General features: G+C 37.1%; 1 protein-coding gene across 6 annotated transcripts in view; it reads left to right on the top strand.

The window, feature by feature from the left end:
• Positions 1–24505, top strand: part of LOC145679884 (protein lifeguard 1-like) — a 73139-nt gene extending 48634 nt beyond the window's left edge. For 3 of the 6 annotated variants that reach the window (XM_081750399.1, XM_081750396.1, XM_081750398.1), the window contains 2 exons: positions 16222–16362; positions 24214–24505. In XM_081750399.1, the coding sequence (XP_081606525.1) occupies positions 16222–16362; positions 24214–24363 (291 nt within the window). In that variant the 3' untranslated portion in view covers positions 24364–24505. Of the gene's footprint in view, positions 1–5889; positions 5946–16221; positions 16363–24213 lie in introns of those variants that run through there. The other 3 variants (XR_014130599.1, XM_081750397.1, XM_081750400.1) reach the window with 3 other exon arrangements.
• Positions 24506–24923: the final 418 nt, after the last annotated feature.

The raw sequence follows: 24923 nt of genomic DNA, 5'->3' as shown, positions 1-24923 counted from the left end.
TTGTTACTGTGTTAGAACGATTAATTAATTGGTACATAATACCCCTTTCCACCACTATTATTTTTATATAAGAGGGGGCTTCAAAGTGTAATAAGAAATGTTACTCTTATTTTCAATTCGACCATTAATATATTTACCATACTTTCGGCCTATGCGTTTCCTCCGTCCTTCATCGTTAACACGTTATATCATTAACACGTCTTTCATCATTAGACTGATTAACACGTTATACAGAAATGTGTCATCCAGGAATAATTTAGACGGTCATTTGTCACCTGCTGTTGAGATTAAACGAGGTATCCGATAAAGCTGAGCACTTTTTATGTATTTGTTGAGCCTCGGCCTTAACCCTCTTATTGCAAAAAATGCGCGTGATCAAGACCTGTGTTACTTTCTCATCTCCAGAGAGTAAAAAAGCACATGGAGCGGTATTCGTTACTCAGTGGAAAAATGATCATTTTACATAAATTTAAGCAATTACTGTTTCATAACTTGCAACGACCGGACTACCCGCTGAACACTTGGAACTTGCAGTCCGTCTCAGTTTTTAAAATTCTTGGTATCCCATTTACCAACGTTTCCAAGAACCAACAACAAAATATAGGGAACTCGATCATAACCCAAATGCGTATACAAAGCCAAGCAGATAAAGTACGCACTCGTATCTTGTATCAAGGGTTGTAGTACGCTAACCATACCTCTGCTCCAAACTTCGGTATGCAGCACAAATTTTTCCCTTAACAGAAATTCATTTCAACAAAATAGACTCCTTAGTTGGCAGGCTTCTTTGAAAGAGTTACCTTTTCCGGTGTCACAGGGATTTTTTACCCCTGGAAAGTTTTACCCCCTGGAAAATTTTACCCCCTGGAAATCTTTACCCCCTTGTCGGTTTCTGGTAACTTCAAAGGAAAAGTCAAAAGTCACATTAAAAATTCATATAATTGAATGTGATCTCTCAGTGTATGCACTCACTTTGGTCAAGATGGCTTTAAATCCGAAGATTTGGTAGGGGGGTAAAAATTTCCTAGGAAATTATTACCTCCCTGTCGGTTATTGGTTACTTCAAAGACAAACTCAAATGTTACATTATAAATTGATACCACTCTGTAGTATCTCTTAACAGACACAGTCACTTTGGCCAAGATGGTTTTAAATCCGAAGATTTGGTAGGGGGGTAAAAATTTCCTAGGAAATTATTACCTCCCTGTCGGCTATTGGTTACTTCAAAGACAAACTCAAATGTTATATCATAAATTGATACCACTATGTAGTATCTCTTAACAGACACAGTCACTTTGGCCAAGATGGCTTTAAATCCGAAGATTTGGTAGGGGGGTAAAAATTTCCTAGGAAATTATTACCTCCCTGTCGGCTATTGATTACTTCAAAGACAAACTCAAATGTTATATTATAAATTGATACCACTCTGTAGTATCTCTTAACAGACACAGTCACTTTAGCCAAGATGGCTTTAAATCCGAAGATTTGGTAGGGGGGTAAAAATTTCCTAGGAAATTATTACCTCCCTGTCGGCTATTGATTACTTCAAAGACAAACTCAAATGTTATATTATAAATTGATACCACTAAGTAGTATCTCTTAACAGACACAGTCACTTTAGCCAAGATGGCTTTAAATGCGAAGATTTGGTAGGGGGTAAAACTTCCTAGGAAATTATTACCACCCTGTCGGTTATTGACTACTTCAAAGACAAACTCAAATGTTACATTATAAATTGATACCACTCTGTAGTATCTCTTAACAGACACAGTCACTTTAGCCAAGGTGGCTTTAAATCCGAAGATTTGGTAGGGGGGTAAAAATTTCCTAGGAAATTATTACCTCCCTGTCGGCTATTGGTTACTTCAAAGACAAACTCAAATGTTATATTATAAATTAATACCACCCTGTAGTATCTCTTAACAGACACAGTCACTTTAGCCATGATGGCTTTAAATGCAAAGATTTGGTAGGGGGGTAAAAATTTCCTAGGAAATTATTACCTCCCTGTCGGCTATTGATTACTTCAAAGACAAACACAAATGTTATATTATAAATTGATACCACTCTGTAGTATCTCTTAACAGAAACAGTCACTTCAGCCAAGATGGCTTTAAATCCGAAGATTTGGTAAGGGGGTAAAAATTTCCTAGGAAATTATTACCTCCCTGTCGGCTATTGGTTACTTCAAAGACAAACACAAATGTTATATTATAAATTGATACCTCTGTGTAGTATCTCTTAACGGACACAGTCACTTTAGCCAAGGTGGCTTTAAATGCGAAGATTTGGTAGGGGGGTAAAAATTTCCTAGGAAATTATTACTTCCCTGTCGGCTATTGATTACTTCAAAGACAAACATAAATGTTATATTATAAATTGATACCTCTCTGTAGTATCTCTTAACAGACACAGTCACTTTAGCCAAGATGGCTTTAAATCCGAAGATTTGGTAAGGGGGTAAAAATTTCCTAGGAAATTATTACCTCCCTGTCGGCTATTGGTTACTTCAAAGACAAACACAAATGTTATATTATAAATTGATACCTCTCTGTAGTATCTCTTAACAGACACAGTCACTTTAGCCAAGGTGGCTTTAAATGCGAAGATTTGGTAGGGGGGTAAAAATTTCCTAGGAAATTATTACTTCCCTGTCGGCTATTGATTACTTCAAAGACAAACATAAATGTTATATTATAAATTGATACCTCTCTGTAGTATCTCTTAACAGACACAGTCACTTCAGCCAAGATGGCTTTAAATGCGAAGATTTGGTAGGGGGTAAAAATTTTCTAGGAAATTATTACGTCCCTGTCGGCTATTGGTTACTTCAAAGACAATCTCAAATGTTGCATTATGAATTGATACCACTCCGTAGAATCTATTAACAGACATACTCACTTTGGGTAAGATGGCTTTAAATTCGAAGATTTGGTAGGGGGGGTAAAAATATCCTAGGAAATTATACTCACATGTCGGTTTTTGATTACTCCAAAGTAGTGCTCTGAAACGCGTCTCGGGTCGGGTTACGGGTCTGGTCGGATCAGGTCAACTCAGGTCGGTTTGTGGGGTGGGGTCAGTCGGGTCAGCAAGGGTCGCGTTGTCGGGTTAGTCTACTCGGGTCGAGTCAGTCGGGTCAGCTCGGGTCGGGTTGTCGGGTCGGGTCAATCGGGTCAAGTCGGATCGGGTTATCGGGTCGGGTCAGTCTGGTCAGCTTGTGTCGGGTTGTCGGATCGGGTCAATCGTGTCAGTTCACTTTGGTCAACTGAGTTTAGGTTGAGCTTAAACTCGGCTGGAGTCGAAAACTGCTGTTTTTTACTAGCTGCCTAATTGAAAATAGCAATTTTCTATTTTTTTTATAGAAACCATAAATCTATTTTGAACACTTAAAGCTAGTACTTTTATGGTAAATGCTTATTTTTGTAATTGTGTGTACTTTAATTTTTAAATATGGAAGATTGATTTTTCCAATCGACTGTAATATTAATATCTACGCCAATATGGAGTCTGGATTTAGAACAAAACTAGAAGTTGTTTAAGTAAGGCCAAAAGAAAGATTGGATATGGACGACCAAGCCCAAGCAGGGCTGCGGTGGCTCAGTGGTAGAGAATTCATCTCTGGTGCATAGTGTCCATGGTTCGATCCCAGCTTGTGCTAAGTAGGCTTTGGGGTGGAGAAACGCCGTGTAGTGGGTTTTCTCGGGATTCTCCTGTTTCCTCCCACTTTCTTCATTGCACCGTTTCATTCATTTCTCATGGTCACCATATCCCTTAGCCTCGGTGCAGAATCGAGGGACCTTAAACTGAATATTTCATTTTATTTCACCAAGCCCAAGGACATCGATACAAGAACAAGATAAAGATTGGATATGCAAGACGAATTGCATAGTAATCTTGCTCTTGGCCTTCTTTTGGTGATCACCAAGTAGCGATGAGCGTATTTTCTTGCTTTCCGTATAGTATGAAAGACCATAATCAAAATCACACTTGGTCTTCATTTGTACCGATGAGGCGAGCATTCTTGGCTCTTATATAGCATGAAAGACCACCAAGACTACGAAATGCAGGACCAATACTTGACTGCAAGACAAAGAATGAGACGCAGTATTGATGACCAAGACCCAGGGAGCGAATCGTTTGAATTTTATTTGTAGGGCTGAAAGTGATGAAATAAAATTAGTACTTTATAATTAAATATCATACTGTATTTTTAAATTTTAAATTACAAAATTCATTTTATGTATCTTGTTACGTGCAAGTATATATACTGTAAAATACGTTTTAATTACCGAGAAAGAAAAATCAAAGTAGCACGGGTCCCGGAATCATAAGAACCTATTTTGGAATGAAACTTGAAGGGTTGGAAAAAATCACAGGTGTTCTCCTGTTTCCTCAACCCTTATCATTGTAATTAAACGATTTCCTTTTGTCTCCGCCAAGAGACTCTTGCTACTGCATTCCGAGAAGACCCCCTGCCGTCCGAGCAGGTGAGAACACTGACCTTGAAGAAAATTTTCGTCACATAGAACTAAAGCAAGAAAAAAAATAATTTTTTCCCACGTCGGACGTTGTTAATAGTTATAAAAAGAAATAACCAAACCTCAAAAGTGCCAAGTATTCATTAAAATGCATATACAAATCCCCCGTTCGATCTAGCTAGTGGTTAACGTGTAAGACTTCGGTACACGTGGTCCGGGCTTAATTCCCAATGTGAGTGCATTTTGGCGTTCACCCAGTGTCGTAACCATAGTGCTCTCAAACAGATCGGGTTGACCCAACGCGACGCGTGACCCGACCCGACCCGACTCGGATCGGGTGAGCTCGGGTCGGGTTACGGATCTGGTCGGGTCGGGTTGTCGGGTCAGGTCAATCAGGTCGGATCACGGTTCGGGTCAGTCGAGTCTGGTCAGTCAATTCGGGTCACGGTTCGGGTCGGGTCGGTCTTCAACCCGACCCGACCCGACCCGTTGAGAGCACTACCTAAAGACATCAAATGTTACATTATAAATTATTACCATTCTGTGTTGTTCGTTAACGGAGGCATTCACTTTGGTCAATATGACTTTATGTCCGAAAATTTGATAGTGGGTAATATTTTCCTGAGATATTTATACCGCCTGTCGGTTATTTGTTTACTTCAAAGATAGTATCAAATGTTATATTATAAATTGATGCTACTCCGTGTTATTTCTTAACAGACGCAATCATTCTGGTCAAGATTGCTTTATGTCCGAAAATTTGGTTTCATGACCAAAAACTTGATAGTCGGTATTGTTTTCCTAGGAAATAATTGCTTTTCATGTTTTGCACGTGATTTGCTGTCTGACGAGGGTGTCTTAAGAAAAAAATGAAATGAAATCTATTAGTTTTATGTCCTACGGCTATGCCGGTTAGGATAAAGGAGACAGTGATTATGAGAAATGAATGAAATGGTGGAACGAAGAAAGTGGGATTAAACGGTAGAACCCCGAGAATGCCCACAAGTACGGTGTTTGTCCACCATAAACTCCACACGGCGCGAGCTGGGATCGAACCAGTGATCCCAAGCACCAGAGGTGAACACTCTACCACTGAGCCACCGCGCCCCCCAGGTGTCTTAAGATGGTTGCAGTGTCAAAGTGGTAATTTCTATTAATTGTTTTCTTATTATATCAATGAAATTTGTATAAATTGCTCTTCAAGAGGAACAATTCAAATCTTACATATTAGCGGCCTAGTATAAAAGGAGGAAGAAACTTTCCTCCGAAACACTGCACTGTTAAAAAATATTTCATAGTTTCGTTCGTGAAAGCAGCTCTTGACTTGTTCTACTAGTAGTCGAGATTTAAGGATTTAGTAGCGTCGAAAGGAAAATATTGATTTTGAAACTCGATTTTACTCTTTTGACAGTGTGGAACACGTAGGAAGAAAAATATATAGAGAATAAACAATCTTTTGAAACAAAGGTAAGTAAATCTAACTTTAAATTTTGTTATTTGCAACTGAGAAAGCAGACTTTCATTCCAAAATATAACCTAGTTTGCAGTGTAAAATATTAGATATTAGTTGCCTTATAATCTTGATAACTACTATTACACAGTTTATAACATAAATGATTGTAAACATAAAACACATCTTTCAATTAAAAACAACGTTGTTGCAATTTATTCCTCTCTCTGTCCCTATATACACATGGTAGACAATTTATCGTGATCATCCGCTATAACGGGTTTAGACAGAAATTCACAAGTGTTGCCAACCAAATATAAATTTATATTTTTTCAAATGGCACTACGTCAGTTTATTACACATTTCTAACCATGTTAAATGTAAACTTAAAATACTACTTTTATTAATCAGTGTTACAAGTTAAAGATATTATGGTATCACAAACATCCGAAGTTTGGAAGCCTCTAACGCAGACACAGCACAACAGAGATGCACAGGATAATATAGTTCGAAAGAACTTTAGCGCTGAATATCATGGACATGGTATGACGTTTTTCGAATGAATAGAAACGAAGTTACAGGGGTTGAAAATTTGAATTTTTTGAAAGTCTTTATTTACAAAAATCTTAAGTAAATATTATATCTAGTTACATGTGTGGTTTGCAAGGAACGTTCAAATTATTTTACCGTTTACAACACTTCGATTTCTCTAACCGTACCGGAGATATAATAAACATTGATAAAGTTGTCAACACTGTTGAAAATGGCGTAGCTAGCTAGTGCGAGCTAGCATCCAGAACAACGTACAAGGCTTGTAAAAAGAAGATTCTCAAGTCGTATGTACAACCGCTGAACTTAGAAACTTAAAGCTTGGTCAGTACATGGGATCTGAGACGTCATATATCACAGAGAATCGATTTTTGGAATTTCAAAGCGGAAGCGAAGAATACGTATGAAAATTATCTTATAAAAACGTGTACATTTTCGGGCTCTATTAAACCCGAGTCACCAAATTTGGTATTTCAACATCTCCTTTAAAATAAAAATAAGTTTTAGCTTTCTTTATATATTACCTCCCTATGAACTTTCGAAAATAAAACCATCCTTCATCGTCCCCAAAGTGAGTGCGTCTCTTAAGACATAAATCGGTATAACATCAATTTATAATGTAAAAATTTGACCTTATCCTTGAAGTAGCACAGAACCAATACAAGAGTATAAGCACCCCTATAAAATTTCTGATATAAAGACATCTTACCGACAATCAGTACGTCTGTTAAGAGATAACAGGGTATAATATCAATTCATAAAATCATATCTTGGCTAAAGTGAATGTGTCTGTTAAGAGATACTACAGAGTGGTACCAATTTATAATATAACATTTGTGTTTGTCTTTGAAGTAATCAATAGCCGACAGGGAGATAATAATTTCCTAGGAAATTTTTACACCCCTACCAAATCTTCGGATTTAAAGCCATCTTGGCTAAAGTGACTGTGTCTGTTAAGAGATACTACAGAGTGGTATCAATTTATAATGTAACATTTGAGTTTGTCTTTGAAGTAGTCAATAACCGACAGGGAGGTAATAATTTCCTAGGAAATTTTACCCCCCTACCAAATCTTCGGATTTAAAGCCATCTTGGCCAAAGTGACTGTGTCTGTTAAGAGATACTACTTAGTGGTATCAATTTGTAATATAACATTTGAGTTTGTCTTTGAAGTAATCAATAGCCGACAGGGAGGTAATAATTTCCTAGGATATTTTTACCCCCCTACAAAATCTTCGGATATAAAGCCACCTTGGCTAAAGTGACTGTGTCTGTTAAGAGATACTACAGAGTGGTATCAATTTATGATGTAGCATTTGAGTTTGTCTTTGAAGTAATCAATAACCGACAGGGAGGTAATAATTTCCTAGGAAATTTTTACCCCCCTACCAAATCTTCGGATTTAAAGCCATCTTGGCTAAAGTGACTGTGTCTGTTAAGAGATACTACAGAGTGGTATCAATTTATAATATAACATTTGAGTTTGTCTTTGAAGTAATCAATAGCCGACAGGGAGGTAATAATTTCCTAGGAAATTTTTACCCCCCTACCAAATCTTCGGATTTAAAGCCATCTTGGCCAAAGTGACTGTGTCTGTTAAGAGATACTACTTAGTGGTATCAATTTATAATATAACATTTGAGTTTGACTTTGAAGTAATCGATAGCCGACAGGGAGGTAATAATTTCCTAGGAAATTTTTACCCCCCTACCAAATCTTCGGATTTAAAGCCATCTTGGCCAAAGTGACTGTGTCTGTTAAGAGATACTACAGAGTGGCAATTTATAATATAACATTTGAGTTTGTCTTTGAAGTAATCAATAGCCGACAGGGAGGTAATAATTTCCTAGGAAATTTTTACCCCCCTACCAAATCTTCGGATTTAAAGCCATCTTGGCTAAAGTGACTGTGTCTGTTAAGAGATACTAGAGAGTGGTATCAATTTGTAATATAACATTTGAGTTTGTCTTTGAAGTAATCAATAGCCGACAGGGAGGTAATAATTTCCTAGGAAATTTTTACCCCCCTACCAAATCTTCGGATTTAAAGCCATCTTGGCCAAAGTGACTGTGTCTGTTAAGAGATACTACATACTGGTATCAATTTATGATATAACATTTGAGTTCGTCTTTGAAGTAACCAATAGCCGACAGGGAGGTAATAATTTCCTAGGAAATTTTTACCCCCCTACCAAATCTTCGGATTTAAAGCCATCTTGGCCAAAGTGACTGTGTCTGTTAAGAGATACTACATAGTGGTATCAATTTATAATATAACATTTGAGTTTGACTTTGAAGTAACCAATAGCCGACAGGGAGGTAATAATTTCCTAGGAAATTTTTACCCCCCTACCAAATCTTCGGATTTAAAGCCATCTTGGCCAAAGTGACTGTGTCTGTTAAGAGATACTACAGAGTGGTATCAATTTATAATGTAACATTTGAGTTTGTCTTTGAAGTAACCAATAACCGACAGGGAGGTAATAATTTCGTAGGAAATTTTTACCCCCCTACCAAATCTTCGGATTTAAAGCCATCTTGGCCAAAGTGACTGTGTCTGTTAAGAGATACTACAGAGTGGTATCAATTTATAATGTAACATTTGAGTTTGTCTTTGAAGTAACCAATAACCGACAGGGAGGTAATAATTTCCTAGGAAATTTTTACCCCCCTACCACGTTTTCGGATTTAAAGCCATCTTGACCAAAGTGAGTGCATACACTGAGAGATCACATTCAATTATATGAATTTTTAATGTGACTTTTGACTTTTCCTTTGAAGTTACCAGAAACCGACAAGGGGGTAAAGATTTCCAGGGGGTAAAATTTTCCAGGGGGTAAAACTTTCCAGGGGTAAAAAATCCCTGTGACACCGGTTCTGACAGCGGGTTATTTTCCTCTCATATTCTCAAGGAGGTGTTAATTTGTTCAATATTTGCCAGAAATCGAGCACTGCTTTAAGAAACATATATAAACAGTGTTTAAATGCAACCACCGACATCGCACACTGGTTGACGTACTGGACAATAACCCACCTAATTTATGTCTTGATAAACTTTGTCCATCTTATCTTCGTGATCTCATTTTAAAGTGGACATATTTGTTCTCTTTGTTAACAGAACAGAGTGGAAATAAACGCATTTTGTATTACACACACCAACAGCAGCACGACAATTATGAAACTACTTCTATTATCATGCAGCATCAACAAACGACTGGACCGTGATCTGGCATAATAGGAATCATTAACTCCTCTCAAGTAATGTGAAAAGTATGTGGTACTAAGAAATTCATAATCTGATCCCCACCAATGAAACTTTATACACCATTCATCGCAGTACTACTGATCAGTGTCTCATTTGTGGACAACAGGAAAAATTACATCATCGCCTTTCTGAAAGTTTAGATGCTGGGTCAATTTCTAAACAATTTATTTGTTGCTTGGAATTCATCTGCTGCAAAGCCAAACAGCATTTTATGACGTTTTCCCCCTGTATATCAGTGGTTCCCACCAATTCGGAACACAACCATCACATGGCTTCTTAGTACAACTTTCTATTACCTGCTTCACACTAGAGCTCATTGAACAGCAATTATTGAATATTCTGATTATTTCAACGTTTCCGGTGGAAACTTAGGCGCAGGCCCGCAACCAAAGGAGGGCTAGGGGGCCCTCCCCCTAAACTTTTCGTGGCACCTCCAGACCTCAATACAAAAAACACAATTTAAATACAGTAGGACGTCGATAATCCGAGCGTCAAAAATCCGAACGCGGTCCCTAGAAGCTTTATACATTTTGTCTTAGTTTTTTGTGTGAAGCCAGTGTTTTTATAAAAATTCATTTATACGTAATTGTTTGTCATACATATTTTTAATTTTATTTTCCCTTTAGTCTACGCAAGTTAAGTTTCGAGTCTGTAATTTAGTGTACGAACAGATTCTTCAGAAACATTAAATGTAAGTAGCCTTACGGACGATATTGTAATTACTGTATGTACTGTATTACCACTGTATCGATAAAAGAGCATACCGTACTGTATATTTAAGCCTAAATGGCATTTTTGTGGCCATTTTCGAAAATCCGAACAATTTGAAAATCCAAACTACCTGTGGTCCCAATTAGTTCGAATTTTCGACTTCCTACTGTATTTGTAAGATAATTTTTCGTCCTTGCAATCCTTCGAACCGTCGCTATACCGATGATCCACATTTACCGGCAACTGGGCCACTAGGTGTTGGCGACGTTTACGGCATAGGGAATAGTCGTATCGTAGTTGAAATGTTACGTGCAAATTCACTTACATCTGTTGTCATTGGTCGGATTTGTAACAACAATCAACTTAAAAGTAAATTAGAAAATGAGCAAATCAAACTCCGTTTGGGCATTTGCATACGTAGCGATTAAAGAATTCGATACCTCTAGTGTGGATTTGTGGAGTATGAACGCCAAGCAGTACTATCGTGTAGTGAAGTGGTCGCCATATGAAGCTTTTGAGCAACCGTACCATTTTTATGTCCTACTATGAGCTACCAACCGAAAGAACTATCAACTTTTTTAACATTGTTTATTGTCTATCAACATTGTTTATTGCCTATAAACTTACATTTTTATTTATAGTAAATTATATATTTATTTATTTATAGTAAATCAAACTTTCCAGGTTAGCAAATATCTAATATACACATGAAAAACATAACGTGCACAACTCCACGCGTACAATTAACTATGAGATGAGGCTGATAAAGGCAGTTGCGCGGGAGAAACAAAGCAGTTGTTGTCACCGGCGCCCCCTGTCGTTAGCGTCCGGTAAGTGGGGAAATCAAGGTTAGCCAACCATTGCGTTAACGCGTTCTACCGAAAATGACCCAGTGAGCTAGTAGTAGCTCGCGATCGACGGTTTGGCAATCACTGATGTAGTCAGATCGTCCATTACAGAGAGGCGTAGGCCTGTATGTCATTTCAGCTCTCATGCTGTGTACAAATCACTTACTTTTCTCCTAGTTGTCATATGAATATCTCCTTCCGCATCTGAACGGTTGAACATATATCCACCAAAAGGGTCTTTCCTAGTAAGATAGCGAAATCGGCCCTTGATCCAAATTGGGTCGCTATTGACCCAAAAGGTTACCCTTGACCTAAAAGTACCTCAAAAAAATTTTGACCCCCCTACCCCATCCACTTACCGAATTATCGTATCACACATGCTCAAAATTAAATACTTTTTAATATTGGTGGGGGTAGTCGAAAAATTTTTGAAAGCTTCAGAGATTGTAGATGATATCCCTAACAGCACAAGCTGTGCTAGAGCCTGTCTATTCCACCTGTGCCCTCGGAAACTATGCGAACTATACTTCGGCCCAACCCCCGCAGCCCTCTGACAGAAGAAACCCTCCCTTTGCTTAGGGAAAAGAAGTGAAGGACCTCAGCTGTGTTGCCAATTTGTCATTCAGTCGCTTGATCTTGACGAAGATCATAGGCTACTTAGAGTGGCTAATAAGACAGACCACAGCAAAGCGCGTGAAATAATTCATTGTAGCAACGTTTTCGCATCTAAAATTGAAAGATGTTGGTCGCAGCAACTTATCCCTCCTCTTTCGAGGGAGGTACGGGAAATCACATATCGACAGTAGCGCCAGCAGGAGCACAGTTGAGATGGAAAGGCTCTAGGCATGTGCCATTTAGGTATCCAAGCTACTATTTAGGTACCCGACACTTGGCACGTAAGATATTCATGTGTTAAGTATAGACTTCAGCTACCTACAGTTTTAGGTACTTGTTACACATAATCAATATTTGTAAGTATGTACCACAAATATAGCATTTATATATCTAGCTCAGTTTCGCACTCTAACAGTCATTTGTTTTTATGTCGTCATTTGGGACATATATCTGCATGTTCTACGTACATTCTTTAGGTACATACTGTTTCAGATACACTAACAGTACAAGATGTTCTAGGCATGCGTCATTTAGGTATTCTAAATTCATCTCCCACATTTGATGCATTTGTTGCTTCTTTTTCTAAGCGATTGTGTACTAGAAGCAACAAACGCATCAACTTTATTAGATGGCAACTGTCGCCGATCATTTGAACGTGAATATGGAAGAACCATGAAATAAAGTAAATAGACACTCGTCATTTTGTTATAAAATTACATGACGAGCAGATTTTATCTGATCCCAAACGGTTATCGTCGAATATACGCAGTTAAAGGAGCATTCTGATTAGCGGAATTCAAAAGACCTCAACAATTTATCCCCCTAAAATTGACGTTCTCTTTATTTCCTCCGTGCTCAAGTCGGAAGAGAACGCGGCTAGTAATCCAAAGGTTGGGGATTCGCACCCACCCTGGGGCACAGTTTTTTGTACTTGTTTAAAGTGTTTCTTAGACTTACCTTAATGTAAACACATTACGCATATAGACGATTTAATATATTTTGGAGGAGTAGTTTTGTGGTTCATTGACACTCACGGCATGGAGAACATACCTAGGACATACTAGGTTCGTTCCTCATGTACATGTCAGGCATGTGACTAGGGTCGAACATAGACTATGTCTATCACTTGCCATCCATGTGATTTCTCTCTCAGGGGTACATAAGGCACACAACTGGACACATTCCCATGTTACTCAGGGAATATGATATACATATGCCTCCTATGCACTTGTGCTGTTAAAGATCTAGAGGTAAATGTGCAATTTTTCAAAACCATAGATGTGTATTTTCTTTATTTTTTGCGTGTTGAAAATTTCAAAAAAATGTAGACAAAATTGGGGGGGACACGTCGCTGATTTTTTGGTTAAGAAATTTGTTAAATCCTTAGGTACAACATATATTTTTTCGGGGCCTGAAAGTAATGGCAACATTATCAAAAAGAAATAAAGTTGAAAACAAACGTGTTTCTCGCACAGTTTTTCCACTATTTTAGGGCCCTCAACGTGAGGGCCCGTTCAAACAATCCTTTTCCTAATTTCACAATTTTCCTTTCTCTTGCATCCCTTCCACTACTGTCGTTCTTCGGCTGCTTCGATTGTGTCCGTTTTGGAATGGAAACATCAAATATATCTGCGTAACAGTGCTTCCAGTTCAACCGACTCTTGCACAACGAAGTTACACACACCTCGCGTCGGCTCCTCGTATCTATCAGTGCTTGCTTCACTGGCCACACTACCGCGAGCTGTATAATTTTGTTGTGCAAGAGCCGGTTGAAGTGAAAGCAGTGTTACGGAGATATATTTGATGTTTCTATTCCGAAATGGACACAATCGAAGCAGCTGAAGAACGACAGAAGCGGAAGGGACGCAAGAGAAAGGAAAATTGTGAAATTTGGAAAAGGATTGTTTGAAGGGGCCCTCACCTCGAGGGCCCTAAAATAGTGGAAAAATTGTGCGAAAAACACGTTTGTTTTCAGTTTCATTTCTTTTTGATAATGTAGCCATCACTTTCAGGCCTCGAAAAAATATATGTTATACCTAAGGGTATACCAATTTTTTAAACCAAAAAATCAGCGATGTGTCTCCCCCCAATTTTTTCTACAATTTTTTGAAATTTTCAACACGGAAAAGAATAAAGAAAATATGCATCGATGGTTTTAAAAAAATCCACATTTACATCTAGATAGTATCTACAATCTGTGAAACTTTGAAACTTTTTCGGCTACACCCACCAAAATTTAAAAATATTCAATTTTGAGCATATATGATACGATAATTCGGTAAGGGAAGGGGGTAGGGGTCAAAATTTCTTTCAAGGTAGTTTTAGGTCAAGAGTAACCTTTTGAGTCAATAGCGAAGCAATTTGGATGAAGGGCCGATTTCGCTATCTTACTAGGAAACACCCTTTGTCAGCAGCTAGAGACCATCGTCACCTATCGGAAGAGTTTCAAATATAAAAATCCCCTCCCAAATGTAAGATGTGGTCTTCTGAACTGAAAACGACAATGCTATAGCTCGCTCTAGATAATTTGGTCAACCGTACGGGGTGCAACTCACATTTTTAAAGCGTGATATTTCACGGTGATGAGCTAAATAGAAAAAAGCCCATACTCATAATTACCATACAAAATTACCATGTTAAGTTATACTATACATACATTATATGTACATGATTTGTTTTTTAAAAAATAAAAATTATTAACAGACTAGAAATACTAAACCTTAATATTATATGTGGCAAGGGCAGTGAATCTTTTCTTTTAAATTGCATTTTTAAATAAAGTCCCTGTAATTTTGGATGTAAACCAGACATGTTTACTGATGGAAGAGACTAGTATCAAGTAGTTTGAACAACACATGCTAGATGTCACTAGCATGAAAAATAAATACATATAATGACTAGAATAACTCTTATGTATCTTCGTTCTCCGTGCCTCTTTCCTCCATATCATCAACGAAAAACGAATGGATGGTTATACATTTAAACACTAGAATGCAGACAACAAAAGATACAAACATGGTTGCATTTACTGGTGAAGAGAAAGTTTACTGCATCTTACAATTCGCTAAATATAAATTAATTGTGACGATGTAACGACGATTTAGTGGCAAATAGCATATTAAATTACTCACATTAAAACAATTTGTAAATGGTTTAAATACTCAAAAAAAAAAAAAAAAAACTGGTTGCCCGTGCGATACGAAACGAAGTGACCAGTACGAACTCCAAAACAGGACTTACGTCTGCTAAGTTACCAAGGGTACTCATAATGAACACGTGCTTGGTATGTAAGAATCTTGGAGACATTCTACAATTTTCTATAGTATGAATACATTTGTTGTGTGTACTGTAATAGTTGTTTCATTATCAAAACCCCGGAGGGAGTTATGAATAACCCTGTATATTTAACGTTGCGTATGCTCTTCGACATTGTAATGTACCACGTGCTAGTGTTTATAAACGATGTCAGCTGCTCCCGTTTGTAAACATCAATCACATGTATTTACGTTGCAGTACTACACCTCACATGGGATTACTACAAGAATACGACGAACCACCAACACCACCTACAAGTCAGATCAAATGGGTACAGCAGCGCATATATATATATATATATATATATATATATATATATATATTAGCGCATTCAGCGGACAGCCATCAGTCGTCGATTGGTCTCCCCTCCACTTGCTATCCTGGAGCACTAGGAGAACCCAACCTGCTGCAGGACTGTTGGCTTAACTTCTACCTGGCTTCGCCTGCTTCGGAGCTCTGTCGGGATCCCAACCTGAATTGCTTCGCCTGCTTCGGAGCTCTGTGACTTTTAGCCTGCTTGTCTAGAGCATTGAGGCTTCCTACGTCACTCTATCTAGCTTGCCTAGAGCTCTGTAGAGTCCTGTCCTTGGCCGCACGGTCTTGGGCTATTGAATTTCTATCTCACAATAGAGAAAACTGTATTGATGTATTTCTGTAAATACTGTTGTTATTAGAGGATTATTTAAAATAACAAATATGTGGTGGGAGTCGATCTCGGACTCTGGTTTATTCAATCTAGCTCTATTTACTCCTGACTATCAGACGTTTTACAATATGCAATGTATCCAGGACGAAGCAGAGAATATGTTTAACTAACGGGAACATTCTTTTCGATAATATTTTGCCTCAGACGTTGTGTATGAAATTTATGTGACTGAACGAATTGTATAAACTAAACATAATAATGCATCCACTATCTTCGCCTACAGAAGTAAATGTAAGAATGTTTATTTGTTTTCTGTTTATGATATACGTATTCATTGTTTTTCAGTTTGATTTCACAGGCTGTGGGCCAATACTTTTGGTATTTACTCTTTCGCTTTTGATTTTTGGATTCGTTGCTATATTCTTCCCAGCAAATCGTACGACGACCCTTGTATATTCATGTCTAGCAGTCATCTTGTTTAGTTGGGTAAGTTGAAATGTTATATCATTATTATTTGGATATAATTATAATCTCATTAGTGTAAACTCCTTCTATCTGAAAGAGGATAGATGGAGAAGGATTAGTTAGTTATATGATTTGCACATTACACTATTAATTAAGAAGTGGCTTTACTTACATTTGACGTAAGACTGTGCTATGTAACGGTAGTAATGTAATATTTCCAGCAGTTGTGAACCACCGTAAGAAAACAAAACCATTTTTAAGAAAAATTGAATTTTTTAAAAGTATATTTGTATATAGAGATTCCAAAGACCGGATTTTTTGGATGAAGCTTTAACACAATCAAAAGCTTGCTTTATAAGAAAACAGGAAATTTTAGTTTTCTTTAAAAAAAAATGTCCATTTCTGATTCAAGCACCACTTCTGTATTCATTTAGTGAATTCTACAGTTTAAAAAGTACCTTCATAACCTTTTCATTTTCGATTGACAACGAATAGAGGTTATTCAACCCAAATTGTGTCAATTTTGTTTTATTACTATCTTATAAAGTGTCTGAAAGTTAAACATCGAAAGTTATTTAAGTTATACACCGAAGAGCAACTAATCGAAAAAAGTTATGAAGCATTTGAAGAGATCCTAGGTGTATATACTCTAGGAAGCATGAATGCTGGGCTGAGAACCTTAAAACTATAGAGTTCTTTATGAACTAACAATTGAAGTTGGGGAGAGAGCACCTGCCTACAGAGAAACTAAGCATGTCATTTGAAGGACCAATACATGTTGATTAAAACAAGCTAATAAAATTCCTGTAAGGTTGAGAACTGTTCAAAGTTTATATGAAAAACTGAGTACATGCGCATTTAAACACCTTAAGTACAATATTAATTGCAACGAATATTGACATATGAATTCAAATCTATCGGAGGTAACAGAAAAAACAGTTTTGCAATAACTAACATGTTTGTTAGTTAAAATTAATCTTTATACTGCTCACGATAATGATAGTTTGGAGATGAAAATTGATCACTGTTTTCTTCCGTTCTATGAAGAAATTACGCAGATGAAAGACTTCCTTCCACCATGAACTTAGTATATGCAGACGCGAAAGCAAATTCGACATGTATTTCAAAAAGTTCAGAATTTGTTCAGTAACCTGCCTTGTGGTACGCAAACTGAAATAATCCAATGTATCGCGATGATCAGAATAGATTCATTAGCATGGAACGAACTTTATTTGATTGTTTCTTTGGTACGTCATAGCGTCCGGATGAAGAAGTTTCGTGCTATGTAGAAATCTTCTGCCATAATCTTTTATTGGTTGGAATCCTAACATATCAAATGGCTGTATAAATTGTGTGTAGTTCTTTGGCATATTCTCAACAATTACGTCTTCGCCATCCATCATACAACTTACAATGGACAATTTGTGAATGGTTTGTGAATACTTCGGTTATGTACTTCTAAAATTTAACGTTGAATCCCTCGAACAATTCTCAACCGTACAGGAATTTTGTTAGCTTGTTGTAATCAGCACGAATTGGTCTTTTAAATGACATGCTTAGTTTCTGTGCAGTGGCAAGTGCTTTCTCCCGAACTTAATTTGTAAGAGTTTGCAGCTCCACTGATTACTCTTCATCTTTTTGCATAACTTTGTCTTTATAGTTGATAAACGATACTGAAATGCTTGGTGTGTCAAAAGAAAAGTACATACAGAAAAGTACTGATTATGTCATGTGATACTACCATAAATACCAAAATGGTATCAAATAAATCAGCCTCAGTGCGACTTCCTTGCATATTCTTTCATTTATTATAGCTTTATTAAAAATACAAAAACCAGAGGACAAAGCTTGCCGTTCTTGCGAAAAATCCCGTGGATGTATTTTTCTTAAGTCAGGAAAACGGAATGCATACTATTGCTTACTGAATAGGTGGCTACTTATGAAGGTTTGTCTTCTAACTCAAATAATCAAACCGAAAATATGTCATCCATCTTTCATCAGTTCATTAAGGTTTGTGTTCATCTCATCACCATTTCATTTTGTCTGCAGTCTATAACTATATCAGTCTGATTATATCTTTCATATATAGCTACCTACGATGTTCTCACTAGCGCATATTAAGTTTTCCTGACTTGAATTCTTTTCAAAAAGATACAGCTGTTAAGAAATCTATCAACCAACGAATTCATATCAATGTGCATTTCATTATGTCTTACAAATATAGTCTTACGGAAACATAGACATATTTCGTAATATTCTAGTCCAATTTGATATACATTACATTATCCCTTTCTACTTAAAAAAGTTGAGCGAGATACAAGATGGCGGACTTCAAGATGGCGGCCATGATAAGCATACCCTCAAATAGAGATCTACTTCCTCCTGGTGTCAGTTAATGTGTTTTTCTTTTTCATCCCTTTACCCGTTTTACAAATAAAATGAAAATTTCAAACTTGAAACACGTTGTTATGGCTTATTCTGATCAATCAGATTTTTTGGCCACTGCAGTCGTCTTTATGGACGGAAACTCTTTAAATAATTTTACGTTCGTTTCTTGATATTCCAAACTTCTCTGCCAAGTTTGGTCAAGAAATTAGATTTCGACATCGATAGGTTTACTTGTAAGAGAAGGAAACTATGAAATACTGGTACAGAACCTTCTTGAAAAATTGCGAGGCACAAGGGTGAAATGAATATGTTCAAATTCATTCTGCATTTCCATTTGAGTTCTTTCTCTGAAAAAATAGCTGCTATAAGCAATGAACAGAGTGAGCGCAGATGGGAAAACGTTATAAAGGGAAATGAGTTTAAAAATTAGACCAGCAGGGAGAAAGCATATATATATAAGTGCAAGTTAGTTGTAAACCTGGAGTCCCGCAAAATGTTTCCGATCGAGCTCCGCACCACGTAAAGCCGGCCCTGAATATGATAAAGGTAACGAATGAGAAGTGATGCAACGTGGTGAGTGTGAAAACGTTTGTAAAAAGTGAAAGTTCAGTTACTTATTGTCAAGCTGGTGACTAAAGACGATAACTAGTGTTTCATGGAGTACCAACACTCAAAGATACGTACCACGATTTTAAATAGTTCCACCTGTTGTAGAAGTAAAGTACTTACCTACAGGTCTCATATTGAAATTTAAGGAGAGATCTGGACCCATAATTCTTGATAAAACACCCGAATGAGGCCGTTTTCTTTCGAAGTTGAACTTGTACTTCAATTGCAATAGCACCACTGAAACATATCACACGTTAGAACTACAGAAGTACCACTTCTAATTCAGTCCTTTTCAGTATATAAACCCTCTCTCCAGAATAAACAAGGTACTATTGTCAAAGGAATCATTTATCTTAGAGCATGAAGATATATGATCTGAGTCATGTGACTCTAAATAACCAATCAGAGTGATTTTGCTGTTTATCATGTGATCTGAGTCATGTGACACAACAATCAATTAGAATAATGAGTGATGTCATATTGTTCTTCAATGGCTATGTAAAAGCGTGAGATATGCTCTATATATCCGTAACCACTCAATAATAAGATAGGACCACAAGCAGCAACCTCAAAACATGAAGCGCACAAACAGTCCACCCAACATCCATTAAAAATAAATATTCTGGAATATATCTGATCTTCAATAGCCATGAGAAAGAGTGAGGTATCTTTATAAACTCATAGACACCCTTACATAAACATAGGACAACAAGCACTCACCTTAAAAGATAGGGTATAAAGTTGTTCCAACTTACATCCATACAAAGGAATCTTAGGGGTTTGTGACTTGTCCTTAATAGCCATAAATGAGAGTGAGGAAACCCTCTATAGGTCCATAAGCACTCATACAAAAGCATAGGGACTACAAGCACCCATCTTAAAACAAGAGTGGTACAAAGTTAGCCCACCTTACACCCATTCAAAAGAATCGTAGAGGTACGTAACTGATCCTTAATATCCATAAAAGTTAGTGAGGTACCCTTTATAGATCTATAGCCACTCACGTATAAGCATACACATCCACAAAGTTGGCCCACCCAACACTATTGAAGGGAACCGTATGGCTTTGTAACTGCCCATGAAAGAGAGTGAGGTAATCTGTATAGGTCTAATCGCACTCGTACATAAACGTAAGACATTAACATTGATCTTAAAACATGAGAGGCACAAGATTGACCCACCCCACAACCATTCAAAAGAACCATAATTGTGCGTACCTGATTTTAATAGCTACCAAAGAGAGAGAGAGAGAGAGAGAGAGAGAGAGAGAGAGAGAGAGAGAGAGAGAGAGAGATAACTCTCTATACGACCAAAAGCAACCATCATAGAAGACAAATAACGTTAAAAACTACGGAATTTTCAATTTTTGACAACTTCTTGGCTATCCAATTGAACGAACGGGCCTGGACGTATTGGATGTGTTTATGTGTTGTCGTTGAATAAAGGTGTTCTTGGGAAGATATAACGTGTGGTCAAAAATAACAGAGACAAAGGTTTCAGCAAGTAACTCTTTATTATACACTTACAATAATGTATCACTGGAAGCATGTAAATGCTGGACATGTATTGCAGACATAGACATCAATGGATTGCACTGTCCTGTCCATGTTTAGCAGCTGAGCGCACCTTCCTATATATGTCTGAGAAAGAGTTTTGCCAATACTGGGAAGGAAGTTCGGAGAAGGTTCTCTTCCACCACTTGATCAAGATTTCCTTGGAATTTGCTTCTCATCCATTGGCGTAGACCAAAGCCTTGTGAATTGCCCAGAATTCCTCAATAGGGACATTTGGGGGGTTGTCTTCTTTGCGAACGTACCTAATTCCTAACTCGTCAAGTTTTGCGACAGTTGCCTCGCATAATGAACTGATGGAAAATCAGGCCAAAACACGTATCCCTCATTATTTGGGTAATATTCCTGCATGTATGGTATCAGTCGAGACTCGATACACTCCGTTATGTATGTATTCGCGTTGATGGCACCCCCAAAGGTCATGAAAAATGGCTCCGAAGCCCCTTTGCGTCCAGCAGCGAGCCATGCCATCAGTTTTGGGCCAAATTTTGCCTTCCTGTTATATTTGATGTCCGGATTTGTATCCTTTCCCTTCTTCGTGAAGTACTTCAACGGACTATTGCATTTGAACGGATAGTAACTCTCATCATCGACGATGACATCAAGTGCAAATGGACGTTCTCTGGTTCTTTGAAAAGAGTGGCGAGCCTTTGTCGTTGTCTCTTTGCTTGGCCCTCGTTGATTTTGGGGGCATTTCGTTGCTTCCTTTGCATGTACCCCATGCTCTGCACTACTTTTTTCATCGTTGCATGGTGATGACCATACTTCCGTCCCATGCACCTGTACGATACACCAGTCCTTGATGACATTCTGCGTGCAAGGGATCGCCTTTAGTTTTTATCCAAAGTAATCCTTGGGCGTCCACTTCCCGCATTCCTTTTTGACCCTTGTCCACTCTCGACCCTTCCTATTGTTTTATAAACCCACGACCTGGCATATTCAAACCCTACGAACTTCTTCACCACTTCTGCAACTGGAACATCAGGGTGCAGTTCAAGGAACAATTCAACATTTTCGCCTTTCCTCTTGTTCCGACGCAGCCATGGCTCTGCACGTGCCTGTTTCCTTCTGAGTCTTCCCTGTTTACCTGTCAAGATATCACTGTACACGTAGGTGTGGCTACGCCCATCACCCTGTTCCATATACCAGTGTTGCCACCCATTAAACTTTGTCTCTGTTTTTTTTGACCACACGTTATATGAGCGGTTCTGCAATACTTCATAGAATTACCAAAATAAGGAACCGGAAAAAATTCAGTAGACACAATCCAGTTCTCGCTTCAATTTTATTGTTAATCATTTTATTTAACTATTTGTTGTGATTGACGAAAGTAGATACGCGAAAAAATATAATGCCAAACAAAATAATTTGATTCTATAAAGGAAAAACTACATATAGGATGTAGTGTTGGTCTCGAGACTAGATTTGCATTCTCTCGTTTCAAAAACATACAGTGAAAGAATTTCCTCGGTCGAAATGTATATTCATTTCTATTGGAAGAACTCTGTCTTATCGAACATTTCGTCATGAAAATTCTGTCTCGTCTTGTGCGTGAGGAACACTAATATGAACGGCACGTCCGTTAGCAAATAGTGTCTCACTGCAGCCATTTACATTCCTCGAATATAGGCTGGGTAGGTTGAGCTTTCTTTCTTCAAACATTTATGTAAGATTTCACATAAAAGCAGTACTTCTGGCAACTGCGCCATAAGTTTGACATTCTTTGTGCGTAACGAAATTAGTTTGCAATCTTGCCGTCTGTACCAGTATATCAGACGCTTAATAAGTTACTGAGAATTGCATATATAAAATGTGGAGTCAGTGAGAATCAAGTTGTGAGTTGTATAGTGTACTGTACCAAGATCACTAAAAGGATTGATTCAGCTACTTTGATGTATTATCCTAGAATTTTACTATTATAATGAATTAATTCAGTGACTTTATTACTAATCTAGAATTTTGCTATACAATCCAGTAGAGACTAACTTTCGTATTACTCTCCTTGAGTTTTATTATGGTAACAAATTGATACAGTAACTTTAACATTATTCTCCTGGAATTTTACTATGCTATTGGATTGATTGACTAACTTTGGTGTTGTTTTCCTAGAAGTGGACTATTCTAACGGATTGTTCCAGTCAAATTTACTATGCTTCAATTGATCCACTAACTTTGGTGTATCTCTCCTAAAGTTTCGCTGTGGTAACAAGCTGATCCAGTAATTTTGAAATTTTTCTCCTAAGATTTTACCATGCTAACGAATTGATCCAGTAACTGGTGTTATCCTCCTAGAATTTTACTATGCTACGAATTGATTCACTAACTTTGAAGTTTCTCTCCTTAAGTTTTATTATGGTAACAAATTTATACATTAACTTTGACATTATTCTCCTAGGATTTTACCATGATAACGGATTGATCCAGTAACTTAGGCGTTATTCTCCTAGTACTTGACTATTCTAACGGATTGATCCAGTAATGATGATATTCCCCATGAATTTTACCATGCCACGAATTGATAACACTAACTTTGGTGTTATTCCATTAGAATTTTACTATGATAAAGACCCCGAATAAGTTCACCTATTTGGAAAATTAAGTTAACAAACTTAGTTTTGTCGACAACATGTTAAGTTTTAAGTAACAATTTTACTTCACAAGAGAATGCTGACTGTATTGATTGTAAAAATAAAAATTTAAAATAATAATAATAATAAAATAAAAATCACAACAAGAATTTTGGGAATGATCCAAAAAATGGATCAAAAGATTGCTATCTTGGTGAAGAATTTTAGGAATGATCAAAAAATGCATCAAAAGATTACGATCTTGACCAAGAATTAGTTTTTGGATCAGGGGCCACAAATTTTTCGTATTTTCCACGGAATAAGCACATTGTATTGAGTTAACTGATAGTTTGGGTTGGGCTACACTGTATGTAGTTCTCCATATATAAAGCGTACAAACATTTCTTTTTGATTGAAATATATTGGGTCTTTTGATGCATTTTTGAATATGGAGTCACAAAATTTTTGAACAGCCCCTAAATCGAGTTTTCGTGTTTTCAATGAAATAAGCATATCATACTGAGTTAAGTGATAGTTTGGGTTTGGCACATTATATGTAGTTCTCCAGATATAAGGCTACAAGAAAACTTTCGATTAAAATATATTAGATCATTTGATCCAAAAATTAACAGCCTCACTGAACAAAACAGTGTCCCAGCACTAAACTTTATTTATGTTTTTACATAATGAACTACGTTAAATAAAATAAATAAATAATCTATCCCTTTCGTTTGCAGTATCTGATATATGACACTCAACTGATCCTTGGTGGGAAACGTTATGAGCTTTCACCTGAGGAATACATAACCGGCGCTTTGACCCTTTATGTAGATATTGTTTTAATGTTTATTTACCTTCTACAAATAATTGCCATCTCTAAAAAGTAGTATTTATATTCAATGATATACGAAATTACATTTCTCTTTCAATCTATTGTGAATTCAATTGTACGTAACTGAGATTTTGCTGATACATGAAATATTGTCATAAAAAATTTAATGGTGTCTATGTATGATATTCATACTTAATAAAAATAGTAATATAATAACTGTCTGTAGTCATTTAATAGTACAAGTATCTTTCACAGTACAAGCCATTGAATAGTGTACATGTAGCCAATGATAATGGAATTTTTGTCCCTACATCATATTTACATGGTATCCACATCTATGATGATTGCCACGTTGGAACATTGCGGTTTTCGATGAAGATCTGAAAAGGTCTTGTGTAGAATATGGGAGTGAAACTTGTTAAAAATTATGGAACTGAAAACCCCGGTTCTTGTCACGCTGAGAATACGTTTTGTGGAAAATATTTGGAAATACTTTTTTTCTTAAGATAAGCATTTGAATGAGAGTGGATTTTCATAAATCCGTAAGATACTCTATTATAAGATAAGCCATGAGAAGTTTTACTATTTGAATACATTGTGAACCCCACTACTCCT

This window comes from Thermobia domestica, chromosome 2, assembly GCF_964235325.1.
Source record: "Thermobia domestica chromosome 2, izTheDome1.hap1.1, whole genome shotgun sequence".
In the NCBI taxonomy this organism is placed as follows: domain Eukaryota; kingdom Metazoa; phylum Arthropoda; class Insecta; order Zygentoma; family Lepismatidae; genus Thermobia; species Thermobia domestica.
The sequence above is the reverse complement of the archived record's forward strand: the minus strand, read 5'-3'. Positions and strand labels throughout refer to the sequence as shown.